The following is a 15,464-nucleotide window of genomic DNA, read 5'->3' as shown; positions in this document are numbered from 1 at the left end:
ACAAACAGAGCAGAGACGGCTGCACACTGGGGACACAAACAGGAACAGGACAAATCTTCCTCCTACCTGGTTCGTCCGCTGCCATGAATTCATTTCAATAACAGTTACAAATTACCAGTGAAACATGCACATGTTTTTGAGTATCAGGTAAATGACAGGCATATTTGAACATGCACAGGAAGTCAATAAATTAAAGTTCACAAGTGACAAAGCCTATCCAGTCTGTGAAACTCTGCTATTAACATGTTTTCCCAAGGCTAACTTAAGTGTTTTTTAGTAATCGTAAAGTCAACATTAATGAGGACATTTAACATTTCTTGCTTGGGGTAAAGTTATTAAAGAGAAATGCCTACAAGAGTATCTCCAATCAACTGACTTGGAAGTCATTTTTAAGTACAGTCATCTCTCTGTATCCCTGGGGGACTGGTTCTACGACCTCCCCACACACCAAAATGCTCTAGTCCTTGATCTGAAAGGCCACGTGTTTGCCTATGTGATGTAACCTACACACATCCTCCTGTATACGTGAATCATCTCTAAATCACTTATAATACCTGATATAATGTAAATGCTGGGGAAAGAGTTGTTCGACCATATTGTTTAATAATAACAAGAAGAAATTGTCTGTCCATGTTCAGCGCAGATGCCACCATATATTTTTTTAATATTTTTGATCCACAGCTCAGTCCACAGATGTGGAACCCACAGAGGCAGAGGGCCGGCTATACTCACCTATAAAAGTAAATTAGCATTGACGATATACAAAATGGCACATGTGTTTAAAGTTTCAGGCATCTTATACTTGAATAAGCTTATATGCATGTCATTATCAAATATATTTTGCTATCCTACTAAATCGATTTAGAAGGCCCAACTGATGAGAGAAAAAAACCCACAACACAATCCTTTCTCCGTGGGAGAATCTTCATTAACTTCCTGCTGAAATTCCTACAGCCAGAGGACCGTTTGTCAAAAAGGTTAATCATTTTGCAAGTGCTACCTGGCACTTCCTTAACCTGCTTACGTGAACAAGGATTTAAAGCACAGATGACAATGGTGAAAACCTTCCAATTCCTAGAGTTAAAAGTATACGAAGAAAACATACAAGTAAATGATGACTTAACCCAGTGGTTCTCAACCATCCTAATGCCACGACCCCTTAATACAGTTCCTCATATTGTGGGGACCCCAAGCCATAAAATTATTTTCATTGCTACTTCATAACTGTAGTTTTGCTACTGTTATAAATTGTAATGTAAATGTAAATATCTGATATACAGGATGGTCTTAGGCAACGCAACCCCCGTGAAATGGTCATTCAACCCCCAAAGGGGTCGCAACCCACAGGTTGAGAACCACTGCCTTAACCCCTCATTTAAAAAACATTAACAGAATATTTTTTTCCAGGTAAGAATCTATGATGTCAAAGCCCACTACAAGTTGCTGAGGGCCCTAATGTTGACTACCTATGGGAAAAAGATGTGTGTCACACCACAATGTGGACAGTAACTTAACTGTTTCTTTCATCTCGGTTATCACCAAAATAATGCCCGGGTTTTTTGTTTGTTTGTTTGTTTTCTGAGACAGAGTCTCACTCTGTTGCCCTGGGTAGAATGCCATGGCATCACAGTTCACAGTAACCTTGAATTCTTAGGCTTGAGCAATTCTCTCGCCTCAGCCTCCCAAGTAGCTGAGACCACAGGCACATACCACTATGACCAGCTAGTTTTTCTATTTTTAGTAGAGATGGGGTCTTGCTCTTGCTCAGGCTGGTCTTGAACTACTGAGATCAAGCAATCCACCTGCCTCGGCCTCCCGGAGTGCTAGGATTACAGGCATGAGCGACTGCACCCGACCTGGCATTTTAATTAGCTGTCCTCTATACATACTTTAAGATATACAAAGATATACTTTATGATATACAAAATGGCACACATTTTTAAAGTTTCATGGCATTTTATACTTTACCATAAAGGTATATGGGTTTTTGTAATACCTTAAGGACTACATGATTTGTAAAGAGAAAATCCTATGCAAGGGAACTCCTGCTTTTTAATCTAAAGGGCTGTAAGGTGCTGAGATGCAGCAGCTGAGCCTTCTGTTGTCCTAAGCACCCTGGATGGCCTCACAGGCATCAGGCATCGAGCAGACACTTAAATACTTAGTGATAGATTAGCTGTTGGTGAATCTCTAAGGAGAAACTTAACTCCGGGAGTAGGCAGAAAAGGGGCGGATAATAAAATCATTAAAACAATGGGTTCCTGCAGATCAATCTCAACAGCTGCAGTGCTATTTAGAGTTGCCACTAAAATAGAGAGTAAGGAAAGCCTTAGCTGGACAGCTGTTTTCTTCAGGGAAAGATAAAGTAGCGTTCGATCTTGGCAGCTTATTCTAGCCATTATTCTAGAAACTTATAAGGTAATTCCTTACACAGTGTCAATAGTAAATTATACTATAGGCTGTCCTATATGCTACTTAAAAAAAAACAGATGAAATTGCTAACCAACCATTATGTACTTAACCTTTATTTTGTCTTTATTGTTCAAAATAAAAAGCTAAAGCATGGTATGGCATAAACAAACAACAACAAAAAGACCTCACCCACTGTCCTCATCTTCTGGGACAGCCCTGACCTCAGCTCCAAAGTCAAGGCCACACAGTTGCAAGAGGCCATACCGGACACCCCCATGCTCAAACCTTTCCAAACTTCACTACCCTCTGTTGTGAAGAACAATGTACAAACGTAGACCAGACCACAAAGTCAGCCTCCACTTCTCCCCAACTACACTTCTCACAGAATCCATTCTTGTCTCCCTTTTCCCACTGCCACTGTCCTGGTAGAAACAACCCTCATCACCCACTGGCACGTCAACTCCCAGCTCTCCTTCACGCTCACCTCCTCCATTCTCAAACCCTCATAATCACCAGCCACATAAACCTTTTGGGAGACAGTGAAGCACATCTAACTGCTTATTTCAATACTTGGTTGCAATGACTGTCTTGGCTGAAAAATATATGTCCCAATGCTAAAGTAATTCAAATGGAGGAAGCGCTATACTTTTTTTTCTTCTTTTTTTTGGTAGAGACAGAGTCTCACTTTATCGCCATAGAGTGCCGTGGAGTCACACAGCTCACAGCAACCTCCAACTCCTGGGCTTAGGCAATTCTCTTGCCTCAGCCTCCAAAGTAGCTGGGACTACAGGAGGTGCCCACCATAATGCCTGGGTTGTTATTGTTGCAGTTTGGCAGGGGCTGGGTTTGAACCCGCCACCTTCGGTATACGGGGCTGGCGCCCCACTCACCGAGCCATAGGCGCCACCTGGAAGTGTTATACTTTTTAAATCAAAGGGTTCATTTTCGAACCCCAACCAACAATTTAGTATTTGATTTCATTTCCCCAGTACTGACATTTTTAGTTTTACTCAGTTTTTATTCTAGCATTAATATCTCAAAACACAATATGTAGTTAACCTTGGTTAACAATTTTTTAAAAATTTATATATACAGAGGGCCCCAAAAAGATGTATACACATTTTAAGAAAGGAAAAAACTATACTAAAATTGTAATACTCAATACCTACAGATAACAAAAGATGAACACAAGTCACAGTGAGCACTTCTTGTAATTGCACAAGTCAACTGCAACTTATTTTAAATTTAATATGGTTTTCACCTTTCTTAAACTGTGTGTACATTTTGGGGGCACCCTCTGTATGCACTGTCTGCTCAATAATTTCAAAACAGTTTTGGCCAACCTCCTGTCAGGTGTCATTACTTGGCTGGTTATTGATTTTATTGTATAACAGAACTGACAAAGAGCTCATACTGGCCCAAATATTAGCTCTGCGATATTGTTTATTCTCAGCAACATTATTAACATCAAACTGAAAGAAGCTTTTTTTTTTAAGCCACTGCCCTTTTGTTTTACAGACCCTTTTTTTTTTTTTAGATCAGTGTTGGGTTCACAGCAAAAGTGAGAGGAAGCCATAGAGATTTCCCATGCACCCCTGCTTGACACATGTATTTAATTCCTTTGTAAATCTACAAAGAAAAACTCGACCTTGTTGGATGTTGGGGTCAGGGAAGCCTGGAAGAAGTGAGCTGGAACAAAGTTCTGAAAGATGAATAGAAGTTATCAAGGCAAAGGGAGACGAGAAGCCAGCAGGTAAAAAGAAGCTGACCAGTTGAAGATGAAAGCCCCGTGCCCCGTGCAAAAACAGCAAAGGGTGGAGAACAAGCCCCATGGCCCTTGGCAAGAATGTGGGTCTTCATCCAAAAAGCAGTGAAAAGTCATAGGAAGGGAATAACAAATCACTTCTGGATGGTCAATAATCACACAGTGAATGAACCAAAAATAAATACAAATAAATAGTAGAACAGCCACAATTTCATCTTGAAAAATCTTTTAAAAATAACACAGACGGTACTCTGGAATTTGCTATTCTACAATAAGAGAAGAAAGAGATGATGGTCATAATGCTTACCTTTCCATCAAAGAAATGATGGTTAAACATATTATAATGGCAAAAGCTATCCTCCATATAAAACTGTGAATACCTGCAAAATAATGTATTATGGGAGTTACTTGCTCAGTCATAGTGATAAGTAAATCAAAAATAATGAATAAATTATTTATTATTTCTTGAGAAATAATAAAGTAATACGTTAATAATAAACCAGTGGCAAAACTATAGAACACTCACTTATAAAATGTACATGTTCCTGTGGGCCAGACGATGACACATAAACTATTGGGTTACTGACAAATTATTATGCAACTTCAGCTTACAATGGGCTGACAATTAAAATACAGCTCTGGTGGCTAATAATTTTAAGAAAAATATTAAATCAACATATTTGCTCAACAGCTATTATTTTCTTTTATAGGTAACAAAAAAGAGTATTTAATACAAAGTTCTTCTGTCTGATGAAGGTAAGTTTAGTAAAATATGCTTCTCAATATAAAAGAAAAAACAGTATGTCCATTTCACATTTACTAAATTAGTGCCAGGGAACAGGGGTATTTATTTCATTCTTCTAACATACTAGTTTAAAATGCCATCAGCAATGAATAAGAGTACTAGCTTTGGGTTTTAACATTTTCAAAGTTTTTCCTAATTTACCAGGCAAAGCTCATAGCACATTATGCTCTGAATTTGCATTGATTACTGATGAGACCCAGTCTTCTCTCCCTTGTGTTTGTGCTGTCATCTGTATGTTTTCCCCACTCATGTAAAAGGGTCTAAATGTCTTTCCTGCTGATTTCTGAGTTTTCCCTATAATATAGAACCCTCTCTGTTACCACATGGGATTTGGAATTTGGACTATTTTATTATAAATAATTCATATATGAACCACATCATCTTTCTTAGAAACTTAAAACCTAGTGGAAAGACTGAAAAAAAAATCACACACATCACTACTTATATGACTTCTTGAACTAAACCGTGCCAGTGGCTCTTCTTTGCCTGGACCTCTACTCTCAGTTACCCGTTACCATCTGTAACTGACTCATCATCCACGGTGCATGTTTCATACAACAAACAGCAGGGCGTGTGGGCACAAGCCTGGATATTCAGGAGGCTGAGGTAGGAGGACTGCTTGAGCGTGGGCAACATAGTAAAACACTGTACTTTTTTTTTGAGACAGAGTCTCAAGCTGTTGCCCTCAGTAGAGTTCCATGACATCACAGCTCACAGCAACCTCCAACTCAGGCTCACCATGGCATCATAGCACACAGCAACTTCCAAGTCGGGCTCCCCATGGCATCACAGCTCATAGCAACCTCCAACTTGGGCTCAAGTGATCCTATTGCTTCAGTTTTTCTATTTTCAGTAGAAACAGGGGTCTCACTCTTGCTTAGGCTGGTGTCGAACTCGTGAGCTCAAGCAATCTACCCACCTCAGCCTCCCAGAGTGCTAGGATTACAGATGTGTAAACACCGTATTTTTTTAAAAAACTATTTTTAGATGTAATGGAAAGCATGTGTCTATCTTCTCCCTATTAAAAAAATAAGATCTATACTTGAATGGTCCTGTTTCACACAACAAGTCTCTCATTTATTAGCTATATAATCTTAGTAAGTTATTTAACCTTTCTAAGCTTCTGTTTCTATATCTACAAAATAGGAAAATAATAGTCTGGCTGGGCACAGTGGCTCATGCCTGTAATCCTAGCACTCTGAGAGGCCAAAGCAGGTAGATTGCCTGAGCTCAGGAGTTCGAGACCAGCCTAAGCATGAGTGAGATCCTGTCTACTAAAAATAGAAAAACTAGCCAGGCATTGTGGTGGGCACCTCGGGAGGCTGAGAAAAGAAGATGGCTTGAGCCAAGGAGTTTGTGGTTGCTGTGAGCTGTGATGCCACAGAACTCCACCCAGGTCAACAGTGTGAGACTCTCGTCTCAAAAAAAAAGAAAAGAAAAGTAATAGTTTCGACCTCATAGGAGTTGAAAAGAACGAGATAACATATAAAGTCCTTAATACCAGATGTACACATATACTAAAATGCTAAGTATCGTTACTTTAAAAAATAAAGCTATGAAGATTTATGTCTCAATGCCCCTATTATTAGGGAATTACATTTACGTTTGCTAAAACATAATCTAAATCTTATTTTTTCTCATTCTAGAGAGATGAACAAATCGCTGCTCACCATTCTCAAGACAACATCCTTCAATTGATCGTTTAAGACACTGTTAGCACATCTGCTGATTTCATAAAACAAATTTGCACAGAAGGAATAAACAAAAGGTTTAGATCACTGAATAATATTTAAGTATCCCAGAAACCATGAGGCAGCGTCAACTACTGTTAAACACATACTTTCCTATTTAACTAAATTTCAAATAACTGATGATTAAGAAAAGAATATCAATACTAGTACAGCCAGGGGTCAGCTATCACCTGAAGGTTTTCTTCCCGCTCACATTGCTTTATAAGGACGAGCAAAGGAAAACATAATCCCTTTAAAATTTAATCCTCATTTTCTTCATTGCTTCACAAAGATACAGGAGTCATCTTTCAAAATTAGAAAAGCAAATTTGATTTACAAAAAAGTTCCACCCAGCCCACCTGGCCAAAACATTCTGGGCAGCAGTGCGCAGAGCCAGAGAGAGAAAAAGCCAAGATTTCAGTTCTAAGTTTCCATCAACACAAACAAAGAAGCACAATTATTCATATTTTAATTTATGAAAAACCACTCAGCACTGCCCTCTTAAAATGAAATTGGCCACAAAGAATTATTCTCTCCATTGAATAAGGCAAACAAAACCAATCAGAAATACACGCACTTGAAAACTGCTCAAAAGGACATTCATTTAATTTGGCCATTCATTCTCCTTAAATAAGAGCCAGTTACCAAGTGTGAAACATGCTCCACACACAGGAAATGTAATCAAGAGCTGAATAAAATTAGTTCACGGAATGAACCTAAGAAATTCATTTTTTTGACATAACTTTATTTGGATAATAGTTTGCCAAATAGAGTTTCACATCTTTCCTGCTAAAATTAGAGCATACAGAAATCCATCTTAGCAAATGCTAACTTCATCTTATGCCCCTAGAAAGGCTATTACAGCACAGGGACATGGAACACTGGGGTGCGAGGCAGTTCTGCAGCCCTGGATAGACCTTTGGGAAGGCGACGCAAAGCCAAAGTGCCAAGAGTAACTATTTATTGCCACTCAGCACTACACAGGAGTATTTTTCCTGACTTAACTGCGGTCTTTTGTGAAAAATCTAAACCAACCACATATTTCATCATACTACACATACAGGCAACAGCCTGAGCTCATTCTGACTACTAATGTGTTTCAATAAATCAGTTGTCTCTTAACATCGAATGCTGCCTTTAGACAGAATTGAATCAGCAACAGACGACACTATCAAAGAAACCAAGCTACCAACCACGTCTCCAACAGAACACTGTTAGTTGTTTGCAATGCACACACACAAGTTTATAGACAAGAAAAGAAAGTGTTGCATATTCCGTAAGCCATAAAATAATATTATCTACATCCTCTAGGCCAGGGGTCCTCAAACTTTTTAAACAGGGGGCCAGTTCACTGGCCCTCAAACCGGTGGAGGGCTGGACTGTGAGCCCTGGGACAAGTCGGCTGCTAAGCAGGACAGGCAGCAACGGCAAAAACACCCAGCAGGTCAGATAAATGTCCTCGGCAGGCGGCAGGCGGCAGGTGGCCCGCGGGCTGCAGTTTGAGGACACCTGTAGAGTCTAGGCCCTACTCTGACCAGGAGACTTCAATTAGAGGTGCAAGAAAGGGAAACCAAAAGGCACGGTCTTACAGGCTAAACAGCTAAGAGGTCATACAAATCTTTCAAAGTGAAAGCAAATGCAGCAAGATGAAAAGAGTTCTGGAGGTCGGTTACAAACAACGTGAATATACTTAACACCACTGAACTATATAATTAGAAATGGTTAGGAAGGTAAATACTATATGTACAACTGGCCCTTGAACAACCTAGGAGTTAGGGGCACTGACACCCTCCACATAGTAAAAAATCTAAGTGTAACTTCTGACTCTCCAAAAACGTAACTACTAATAGTCTACTGATGAACTGGAAGCTTTATAGATAACATAAACTGTTGATTAACACATATTTCGTAAGTTACATGCATTATATACTGTTTTCTTATAATCAAGTGAACTAGAGAAAAGAAAATAATACAGAAAGAAAATATATGAACTACTCATCAAAATGGATCACTGAAGGCCTTCATCTTCCTCTTGAGCAGACAGAGGATGAGGAAGAGGAGGAGTTGGTCTTGCTGTCTCGGAGGTGGCAGAGATGGAAGAAAATCCACTTACCAGTGGACCCTCAGGACCCAAACCCATGGTGTTCAAGGGTCAACTGTAGTTTTACATAATATTTTTAAAAAGTAAATCAGGGCACTAACAATAAACACTACAAAATCAAATTAAGGACACAATTTCATGTGTAATAACACCAAAAAAATTAAAACACTTAGAAATAAATTTAACAACAGTAGTATGAGACTTGTATATGGAAAACCACAAGATTATTATTTAAAGAAATTAAAGAAAACCTAAATAAATGGAAAGTCATCTCATGTTCATGGACTAGAAGACTTAATATGGCAATACGCCCCAATCAGATCTACAAATTCAGTGCAACCCCTATAAAAATCTCAGCTGGCTTCTGTATAGAAATTGACAAGCTGATTCTAATATCATGTGGAAATACAATTAGTCCAGAATAGCCAAACAATCTCGAAAAAGAAGAAAAAAACAGGAAAACTCTCACTTCCCGGTTTTAAAATTTACTATAAAGCAGTAGTCATCAAGATTGCGTGAGACTACCACAAAGACAAAGACCAACGGAACAGAATTTAGAGTCAAGAAATAAATCCACACATATATGGTTTGGTTTTCAATAGAGTACCAAGACAATTCAATGGGAAAGAACAGTCTTTTTATCTTTAATAAATGGTGCTGGGGCAACTGGGCAACCATCTGCAAATGAAAGTGAACTTCTACCTCATACAATATTAAACAATTGGGTCAAACTAGACCAAAGACTAAATGTAAAAGCAAAGATTATAAAACTCTCAGAAGAAAAGAGGTACCCATGACCTTGGAGTAGGCAAGAGTTTCCTTAGACAACACGACACCTGAAGCATAAGCCAAATAAGGAAAAAAGAGAAAAATTGGGCTTCATCAAAAGTGAAAAGACAACCCACAGAATGGGAGAAAACAGTTACAAATCGTATGTCTAATAAGAGCCTGGTATCCAGAGTATATTAAGAACTTCCTTGATTCAAAAATAAAAATACAAATAACCAATTAAAAAATGGGCAAAGGCTGGAATACACATTTCTCCAAAAATATCCACAAGTGGCTCATAAACACATAAAAAGATGTTCAACGTCATTAGCGATCAGTGGAGTGCAAAGCAAAACCACAATAAAATATCACTTTGAAAAGACAATCATAAATATTAGCAAAGATTTGGAGAACCTGGAACCCTGATATATTCCTGGTAGGAACATAATGTGGTACAGCCAACTTGGAAAACAGCTGGGCAGTTAGTTCCTCAAGAAATTAAACATAAGGTTACTATAGAACTCAGCAATTCTCCTCCTAGCTATATCTCTTATGGGCTGAACTGCGTCCCCCTAAAGCCCTTGTTGAAGCCCTAACCACTAGTATTTCGGAATGTGACTATCTGGAAATTGGGCCTTTAAAACAGTGATTAAGTTAAAATGAGGCCACTAGTGTGGGCCTTAATCCAATCTGGTATCCTTCCGAAAAGAGGAAATGCAGACATGGAAAGAGGCAGCAGGGAGACACACAAGAAAGGACTGAAACACACACTTTAAAATGGCAAATATTATGTAAATTTGATCTCAATTTAAAAGTAAACTGAGTGCATCTTTAGGAAGTCTGTATTATCATTTTGCTAAGGATCACTCACGCCAAACAGATGTTGAAACTGTGCTAGTTCTGTTAACAAGGGTCGAGTGGTTAACAGGCTAGTCTATTAATAAGGAAGGATAAAGTGTAAGTTATTTCTGAGTAATGATCACTTCTCGGCCTTTTGGCTAAGATCAAGTGTATTTCTGAGTAATGCAATTGATTATATCAGACAACCTAAAGTTGACTTGAAATCTAAAGAAAAATAAACTATATAAAAGCTATACTTGTTTTATTTTATTATTAAGTCTTTCATACATAGATCATAAATAAAAGCTATACTTGTTCATGTGACATTTTGCACTTTAAAAGTCTGTGTGCCTTGTTTTTAGGGAGAGAAAACATATTTAATTTCATAGAATCTCTCTAAGAAATACTGGAATATTGGCCATATAGACTCAGTCAGAGCCAAATAAAAAGAAACTCAAAACCTGATTCCCATAATACAATCAAGAACATGGAAAAGATACTAAGAACAGAGAAAGTGTCTTGTAAATTCACCTCGAACTCCCGGAATTCAAACAGTAACAGAAACTTGAAAGAACACACTTGGAAACTCCAGAATTATGGAGACAGTGAATGGCCATGTTCGACATCTATTTTATAAGCACGAACTACCACCAGGGGAGAGATTCAAGGTATGTTTGTCACTCTGTCCCATCCTGTTTGTTCCAACACACCAGACGCCCTTTAATTCTGACCCCCTCCCACATGGCCTCTCTGCTGGCTACTGCTCTCCCCTCCCCTGGGACCTATCTCTTCCCTGGTTAATAATCCCTTCACTTCAGGCTACTTTCAGTGAAAGACAACAGGTGCTTCATAAGGTAAAATATATTAAAAGAAATGGCTTCTCACACTTTGAAGATCTGATGAGGAAACAAAATTCTGGCAATCTCAGTAAGTATGAGGCAGTTCAGAATTATCTTTGAACACGGACATGTGAAGAAACTTTACTCAACAGGAATCCATCTCTTAGTTATAAACCAAAGACAATTAGACTCATTCATGGAGGAAATCTGGGAATCCATCTCTTAGTTATAAACCAAAGGCAATTAGACTCATTCATGGAGGAAATCTCCTAGCAAAAGGAGAAATTGATGCTTCCCTGTTTGAAATACAGATGACTACATGCTGAGTTTATAGGACTAAAAAGGTGCTTCAGAACCAATTACTGCTTCTAATTGTTAATTACAGAGTTGTCAGATTATAAACAATCACGAAGAGAAAAGCATTAAAAAGAAACAGGAGACAATAAAGGAGATAAATATTGTATTTTGTAAACCTACCGAAAATCAATATCCAGTAAAAGGCTTTTAATGTTGGAGTTCCTGTCACCTGACGGCATCAACCTGATCAGCTCATGCAACCTACAGGAAGTAGTGAAAGCAAATTTCATAAGAATTTGCAAATGCCATAGACAGTAAGCCAAACAACGACCAAACCCCTCAGTGTTCTTCTGGCATTTCTGATTATTTCAATGAAACAATGAGGAGAATTTGGCAGGTATAACCAAGGTTTCAGTTTTGCAAGTATTTGTTAAAGAGCAGACACAGAGAAGACTAAAATGATAAACAATTTAGGAGTCAAATCAGAAAGAATCTCCTATCATACATCAGAAAGAAATCTACGATGATTCCTCTTCATTGTAGATTCCTTCATTTCAGGTTGCAAATTCCTTAAAAGAGGGACCATGCTTTTACACTTCCTTTGAATACTCAAAGCTTCACACTGTACTCAATACATAGAAAAATAACTACTTTATAAAAGTCTGATTAATTTCTCAAGTGGTGAGAAGAGGATTTTTTAAAATCATTTAACATACCTTGGTGTTCCAACACATAACACTCTTCGGAATCCCAGGGCAGAAAGCAGGTCTACCAAGAACTGACAGCTCCTATCAGCAAACAGGTACTGGGCATTTGCCTTCTTGTTCTCTAGCGGATAAAGGAGTTGACTGGGCCTTCGTAACTGGGCGACAGAAATATCACCCATGACCTGATGCTCACGGTGCCTCTCCCATTCATCAGGTAATAGCAACTGCTGACATCTTTGGCAAAACTTCCTCTTAGACATGGGCAACTCGATGAACTTCAAGTACCTTCAAGATACAATAAAACAAAAAGCAATGTTATTTTAAATTTGTTTTTTTTTAAAGATGATGTATTTTTGCTATTTTTGGTATCTCAAAAGTATTCTTATTTCCTAAAGAGTATTGCACAAAGCAGGTTAAAAAAAAAAAAAAAACGGGAGATGTCAGCTAGAATTTACGTCTGGCTGCATATCTATGAAGTTGGAAAGAATCAGCAATTTCATAAGAATTGAGATGCTCCAATTTAGTCACTGAATGAAGATCAATATCCATTTAAAATGGGAATATAATATATGACTCAAACAACTTAGTAGTAATGACAACTATCAAGTTTAAATTTACTGACAAATCCATGTGTTCCAACTTGGAAGTACTAAACAGTCTGGCTCAGCTGACAGTCATTTTAAAATGAGAAATTAAGATCATTCTTCAAGTTCTTACGGCACACTTAACAAGAAAAATTACCTCCTAAAAGGAAAGATGTTCCTACAAAGCTCCTCGGTTCTTAGCATTTCTGACAGAGGTAGTTATAAGATTACTCCACAAACAGCAGGACAATATTCAACGCCTTAAAGACAGACTGTATTAGACATCCCACTTCATCTCTTTCAGGTCGCCCTTATGTCTGATTTAAAGTCACCATTTTTTTTCTTTTTTTTTTTTTTATTAGAGATTACTGATGGGAGGAAAATAATCATGGTCAGTATTTCTTAAAAACTGCTGATCTTGTATATGTGATACCAATTACGAAATCAGAGGAAGGAAACAGAAGAAAAAGCAATATGATTATTGAGGTCCAAAGAGAATCGGAAATGTCTAAAACCAAGCATGTTAAACAGTGCACTAAAGGATTCTTAATAGTTTGGAAGAGTCAGACGGTTTCCATGGAACTGAATTTGGGAACGGTAATGTGAAAACTGAGAACATAACATGGAAACAAAGCCAGTATTAAAAATTTTTGTTTCTACGCACAGTTCCACATCCAAGGCAGTGACTAACAGATATTCTGAATGGCTGCAGCAAGAAATAAGCTATCGTGCCAGTAATTCTACCATAGCTGTTCTTTTGACAGCTTTATCTGTAACTACAAAGAAAAAGGAGACCGAGGAATATTAGAAGAAACTTCTTAGTAATTCAAAGCAGGAATGTCAGTTCAGGAAAGGGCCCCTGACGGCGGAATGCAAGTGAAAAGAACCAGCAGCAAAGCCTGAATGCCCTGTACCTCCCATCACAGAAGGCTCAGTGTTGAAGCTGTCCACACCCACATCCAGCCATCACAGAGTAACAGCAACGCACCATTCTGGCCCTCAAAACAATTTTTAAACAAAGTATACACAACAACGGTATTTAGATGTTAGACAACCAGAAGCCCAAAACAATGAATCTCGAGGAAAGGGAATAGATGAGGTGAGTCGTGCAACTGGCCAGCTGACTGCCCCTGGAGAGCTGGCAGCACAATAAGGGACAGTCAAACAGAGCTCAAGGAGTTGATGAGACAGAGGGGAGAATCTGGGGAGGCTGAGGCAGCTAGAATTAACAGGAAGCGTCCTGGAGAATATACGTGCGGTACAGGGAGAGCAGAAAGCTGGAGAGAGAGAGAGAGAGAGAGAGCTCTCCAAAATTTGCTGGGTCTTCAGCTGAGTACTGTTCAGCACACCTGTGAAGACACTGCCCAAGGCAAAGAAAGGAACCCCCAACAAGAAGCAGTGGAATGATCAGTGGAATACACACCCAGGGCCCAGGCTGGTCTGTCTACCAACAAGCCAGAGTGGAAGAGCCTCACTATACCCAAGCAGGAGGAAGAGTCCTCAGAAGAGCACTGCCTCCGTAGTGAAAAAAAAACGAAGGGGCTCTTTCCTGCCTGAAAAGCTTAGACAAGCCCCAAGGGTCAACGAATTATTTCTGTACAGGATCAGATAAATGTTTTGAGCTTGGCAGGCCATCAAGTCTCAACTTTATGTCACAACTATTCTGTCATTAAAGCCCAAAAGCAGCCACAAGCCAAATGTTAATGAATAAGCATGGCCAGAGTTGAGCCTACGGGCTGCCGTTTGCCAAATCCTGCTCAGTTCCTGTGGAGAATAACTTAGCTGTGTCCCGAGCAAAGCTCAAAAAATGTGTAAAGGAATTACGAATAGCCAGTATACAATAAGGTAAAACTCGCGTTGAGTTGTGTTCTACCCAAACATTCCCGGGTATGCAAAGAAACAGGAAAGCATGAACCCATGATTGGGAAAAAGTAAATCAACCCAAACCAATCCAGAAATGAAAGATGATAGAATTAGGAGACAGAGACATTTCAGTCACTCATTATAACTATATTTATTCCATGTGTTCAAAAAGGTAGAGAAAAACATGAGCTTGATAACAAAGACATGGAAAAATATAAAAAAAGATGCAAATCAACCTATAAAGTTTTCTATTGACAATTTATTGTAGGTAAATTATTAAACCTCAGTAAAGCTAAAACTAAAGGGGAAAAAGTTAATTTCTCCTAACAATCCACATATTACTAGGGTAACATCTATTCCTGGTTGCCCAGGACAATTCCGGTTTACACTTGCCATCCTCAAGTTCCATCTGAGGAACTCTCAAAAAGTGTCCATAAAAAAAAGTACGCAAATTTGGATTAAAATTCTATGGTCGCCCTACTTAAACCCCTATAATATCATAAAAATTAAATCGAATGCAAAAAATGCTGTGTCACAAAGAATAATATAACTTTCTAGACTATATTTAATCCTTTTTTGGTCTTCATCCACTTACTGTCCAAATGTTTAAAATAGACGTTTCCATAGTGATGCTGAAGACAACAGAACAATGACTCTGATTAATCAACCTCGGAAGTTGCTGGAATACCAAACCACAAAACTCTAAAAACTGCTTTAAAAGTGCAGGAGGGGGCTCGGCGCCTATAGCTCACC

The 15,464-nt window shown here is 38.6% G+C and overlaps 1 protein-coding gene across 1 annotated transcript in view; it reads right to left on the bottom strand.

Moving 5' to 3' along the window:
* The window catches only part of ZCCHC4 (zinc finger CCHC-type containing 4), a 43,393-nt gene that overhangs the window by 17,916 nt on the left and 10,013 nt on the right, over positions 1-15,464 (bottom strand). The window contains exons 4-6 of the mRNA XM_012807447.2: positions 12,274-12,549; positions 11,738-11,818; positions 4,485-4,557 (exon numbers count right to left, since the gene is read on the bottom strand). Of these exons, the coding sequence (XP_012662901.1) occupies positions 4,485-4,557; positions 11,738-11,818; positions 12,274-12,549 (430 nt within the window). The remainder of the gene's footprint in view (positions 1-4,484; positions 4,558-11,737; positions 11,819-12,273; positions 12,550-15,464) is intronic.

Source organism: Otolemur garnettii, unplaced genomic scaffold (genome assembly GCF_000181295.1).
Source record: "Otolemur garnettii isolate 467f Iridium unplaced genomic scaffold, OtoGar3 scaffold00069, whole genome shotgun sequence".
NCBI classification, from domain to species: domain Eukaryota; kingdom Metazoa; phylum Chordata; class Mammalia; order Primates; family Galagidae; genus Otolemur; species Otolemur garnettii.
Note: the sequence above shows the minus strand (reverse complement) of the source record. Positions and strands in the feature narration are given on the sequence as shown.